The following is a 5,153-nucleotide window of genomic DNA, read 5'->3' on the forward strand; positions in this document are numbered from 1 at the left end:
GTGACTAAAAAAGTAAGTGACAGAAGAGGCAAAACTAGAAACAACTTAGGAAATAGGTTGAATAGTAGAAAAGAGCGATTAACATAACGTGTGCAACAGGAAAAGACCTGAGACAGTGAGACACTTCTAGGAAATTAAAAATCATAATAAATATAGCATGGGTGGAAAGAGGGATCAGATGATTTTGAGATGGCTCAGTCATGTTAAAAGAAGGTGAGATGGTGTCTTGTTGAAAAGAGTAGAAAATAAATTTAGCAATGCTCATAGAGGAGGTTAGGAAAGTCTAAAAGAGGATGGTAGGGGATGAGAAGGGCCTCCTGGCTAGTACAGTGGTAACGTGTTCGCCTAGCATTCGCATGGCAGCAGATCGATCCCCGCCCGGGACAGTGACTTTAAGCTGATTAGTGGGGAGGATGCTGTTGTGTCTGAGAACCACATCGGGAGGTTGGGCTTGCCCGGCTGACGTTCTGGTGAGGATTTATCCTGATGATACTGAAACCCGACAATTTTACCTTTTACCTTTTAATATCCATGTAAGGCAAGAGTTTATGTAAGTAAAAGTGAAAGGCGCAGTCTGTAAGTGATCGGAAAAGCTACTAAGGGGGCTTCTCTGCTGATGTAACACGCGAATAATGTCATTGAAGGTTTAACTATAACTGAAAACTAGTGAATCTAGCAGAAACACAACCTGCTAAGTAAGCAAAACGAGAGTATCTAGCAGAAACACAAACAGATGAGTAAGCAAAACAAGATAAACAAATTGATACAGAGAAAAAAATCTTTCCATTACGGAATCAATATCACATCAAGGGAAAGCGTCGTAATACGAGTTAATATACTCGACTCTAATTTCCATTTCCGGCTTGAGACATGGTCTTTCTCAGACGGCGTTTGATGAACCTATTCATAGAACTACCCGACGTCGAGATTTCGATGAAGGTCGTAAATGGGTGCATACATATCCAGTTGGAGAAGTGAAAGACAGAAAATAAAACAGAAATAAGAAAATAAAAACAACGATTAAAAGGTTAAGGTGTAATATTTTGAAGAAACCGAAAAAAGCATCTTTCTTTACTTTGATGATTATTTTTCTGGTCAAATACAGTAAGGGGACCCTATCTCTACAGGACCTCCACATTAATTTTATCGTATACATTTCAAGGCATTCAGCATTTCACACCGCGTATTGTTCGTTTACTGCCAGGTCCACAATGCAAAAGCACCTAGAGAACAGGAAAATGTGCAGTTTCCTCTTGAAAGCCTTAATATCTTCAGTCTTACGGATGTCTAGTAGGAGCTTATTGCACAGTCTCGTGGCTGCATATCTAAAGGCTTTAGAGCCTACAGTGGACATATATCTAGGTTTTAGTTTATGTAATTAAAACATTAAGAGTACCAGATAACTGCTGAATAAGGCCTAAAACTAAAACGCAGCATTTACAATTAATAAAATCCTTCCATTAATTTAGATCAAATAATTCCTTTATAATCTTGAATGAAGTATTATCCTTCCAGATATATCAGGAACTCCAAAAGCTGTAACTGTTAACCAATTAATTTAATGAGGGTAAATTCTTCATTACCGTGCAATGATTTATCCGTTTTGAGTTAGAATTCATTCAAATACTATAACAAGTTTAAACAAAAACATCATAATTAGAGATAGCCATATTGCTTATAACGCTTCCTTCAGCTACAGAGAGGATACTGCTAAAGTGGCATGCTTCAAATATTCAACTTTATATTCACTTTAATGGTCTATCTAATCCATGTCAAATAGCAAATGTCTAAATTTACAACCAAAGCAAAATTACTCAAAGCGACAGTTTTTTTTTAGACCATTTATATCTGTATAAAATTTACTTCAACACGGAATAAGTATCTCATTCCTGACACTTCAAGCTTTAACTCTCTCAACAAAACACAATTATAAACAAAATCATCACGGAGCTTGGATGTAAATCAAGCATTATTATTATTATTATTATTATTATTATTATTATTATTATTATTATTATTGTTATTATTATTATTATTAGTTAAAATTCAACACTGGATATTTGGGAACTATTACAGAAGTCGGGATCGAGGGTTAGAAGGAACTTTCGTTTAATATCAATAGTGAATATGATAAGGACCTATTAACTTTGGCCTTTCCGTATTATTTCGCCTAATACCACTCAGGGTTTATGTTCTTTAAAGAAAACGTTATTCATCAATAAGAACTATCCTTTAGAAATACTTTAATAGAGAGCATTGCTTACTCGATGACAGATATTGCAATTGAAGAGATAACTATTAATTTAGAGATAATATCTCCAATGACATACATGAAAGGTTATTATTTATTAGTTCTGATTATTATTATTATTATTATTATTGTTATTATTATTATTATTATTATTATTATTATTATTATTAAAATAAGGAAATAAATAAACTATATGAGAAGTAATGAACAGTTAAAGTAAAGTATCTTAAGAACAGTACCAACTTCAAAACAGATCTCTCATAGATGGACTAAATAAAGGACTTATTACAGCCTTTTCAATATAAAATCAGTCGTTGCAAGTTTGAACTTTAAATGAAGTGTTCCATTTAATTTAAACATATGGTCTTGAGAAAACATTATAAGAATAATTCGTTATAATAAATTCCATTGCGAGAAAATTGAATGTTTTCGATTGGGTATTTCTAAAAATATATGCATACTAGCACACGGTTAAAAGTTATATAAAAATTTAAGACGACTTACTTTTATCCCAAACTTCCTCCAAAGTTCTTGTTTCAAGTAAGTACCATCTAACCCCATTCATTTATAGTCCTCTCGCTGCAGCCTTTGCTCTTAAAACTGCTAAGAAGTTTCCATCCTAGAAATTTCCCCTGAACCTCCTCCCCGTATAGGACCCACCAGGATGGTCCCAAGATACCCATTGCAGCCAGGATACCCCAAGGATACTTCCAGCACCCAGGATACCCCCAGGATACGACCCAGCACCCAGGATACTCCCAGGATACGCCCCAGCACTCAGGATACCTCCAGGATACGACCCAGCACCCAGGATACGTCCCAGCATACCAGGATACCCCCAGGATACGACCCAGCACCCAGGATACGTCCCAGCATATCCCAAGATACCCATGGCACCCAAGATACCCCAAGGATACTCCCAGCACCCAGGATACCCCCAGCACCCAGGATACCCCAAGGATACGACCCAGCACCCAGGATACCCCAAGGATACGACCCAGCACCCAGGATACGTCCCAGCATACCAGGATACCCCCAGGATACTACCCAGCACCCATGATACGTCCCAGCATATCCCAAGATACCCATAGCACCCAGGATACCCCAAGGATACTCCCAGCACCCAGGATACCCCCAGCACCCAGGATACCCCCAGGATACGACCCAGCACCCAGGATACCCCCAGGATACGACCAAGCACCCAGGATACCCCCAGGATACGACCCAGCACCCAGGATACGACCCAGCACCCAGGATACGTCCCAGTATATCCCAAGATACCCATACCACCCAGGATACCCCAAGGATACTCCCAGCCCCCAAGATACCCCCAGCACCCAGGATACCCCAAGGATACGACCCAGCACCCAGGATACCCCCAGGATACGACCCAGCACCCAGGATACCCCCAGGATACGCCCCAGCATACCAGGATACGCCCTAGCACCTGTCCCCAGGAGGAACTAAGGCAATCAGATCGGAAAATGAGAACTGGCGCTTCATTCTTCATGTCGCTCCCAAATTTGAGTGTCAGTAAGGAGTCAGTTCCATCCAGTCAGTATTTCTGACTTAATATTACCTTGGATGTTTTCAACCCATTGCTGAGTCATGTTTCTCTTTGTTTGCCCAAAAAATGAAATATTTGGAGATGAAATACATCGTTCATCTATCCCAGAAATCCATTTACAAGTTTAGTGATTTAATCTTTAAAATTTTGATCAATTATTTTCATTCTATATAATTAAGGAAGACATGATAGTAAACTATTTAAGATAAATATAACAATAACGTAACGAAATCAGACCTAAAAGGTAAGATACACTTGGAATACTTAATATTCTGATAGGTCACCAAAAGAGGTAAAATATACTTGGGATACTTGATATTCTGAAAGGTCCCCTAAAAGGGAAAATAAACTTGGGATATTTAAAATTCTGAAAGGTCACCTTAAAAGGTAACATATACTTGGGATAATTAATATTCAGAAAGGTCACATAAAAGGTATAATACACTTGGGATACTTGATATTCTGAAAGGTCACTTAAAAGGTATAATACACTTGGGATACTTGTTATTCTGAAAGGTACCCTAAAAGGTAAAATACACTTGGGATACTTGTTATTCTGAAAGGTCACCCTAAAAGGTAAAATACACTTGGGATACTTAATATTCTGAAAGGTTGCCTTGTCACCTTAAGTAAAAGCAACATAAGCAAATTTCTGATGCTCTGCAAAATTTGATGGGAAGCAGAATAAAAAACACCAAGAGTTTCGCAGTCACACAATAGCCTTCCTACAAAGTCTCTTGGATATCGCTATGGTTTCTATATGTTATTTCATTCAAAGTGGATGGCTCCTAGTTTCCACAACGCATAATACCACTTTCGACTATTACGCAATTTCCAATTCTTTTTATAAGACCCACCCTTACCAAATTAGGTTTTGTCATTTTCATACCTGTATGGAATGTCCTTTTGTAACTCCATAAGAAAAAAAATAGTGTGTGGAATTTACCATGCAGAACACCATAATCCTGCAAGGCCATGATCCAAGTTTTGACTGAATATGAGGACCAAAATTCAACCTTGGTAAAAAAAATCTTGTATGGTTTGAAAAAAGCAAGTGTAATAAAAGGAGCAAAATAATATTCTAGGATTTATAAAGACTATTCTCTCCTTTAGTAAAGAGTCTGGTAATGATGTGCTTCAACACTTTATGGACAGTAAAAAATCCCAAAGCGAGCTCAGGCTGATAATAACATGGAACCATGGGGTCACAATTCCCAGCTGGGAAACTAGAATGAAATGATAAAACTGTTTAGTGTTGGTTTAAGCATTACTCAGAGTTTTTCAAAGTGGTGCCCTCATGTGGAAAGAATAAAAGACATTAGAATAGTGAAAACA

The 5,153-nt window shown here is 37.7% G+C and overlaps 1 protein-coding gene across 1 annotated transcript; it reads left to right on the forward strand.

Moving 5' to 3' along the window:
- Window positions 1–157: 157 nt before the first annotated feature.
- On the forward strand, window positions 158–3,718 carry LOC137640789 (cell surface glycoprotein 1-like). Its single transcript, XM_068373262.1, has 2 exons — window positions 158–213; window positions 2,905–3,718. The coding sequence occupies exons 1-2, from the start codon at window positions 158–160 to the stop codon at window positions 3,716–3,718; spliced, it is 870 nt and encodes a 289-aa protein (XP_068229363.1).
- The last annotated feature ends 1,435 nt before the right edge of the window (window positions 3,719–5,153 follow it).

This window comes from Palaemon carinicauda, chromosome 1 (assembly GCF_036898095.1).
Source record: "Palaemon carinicauda isolate YSFRI2023 chromosome 1, ASM3689809v2, whole genome shotgun sequence".
NCBI classification, from domain to species: domain Eukaryota; kingdom Metazoa; phylum Arthropoda; class Malacostraca; order Decapoda; family Palaemonidae; genus Palaemon; species Palaemon carinicauda.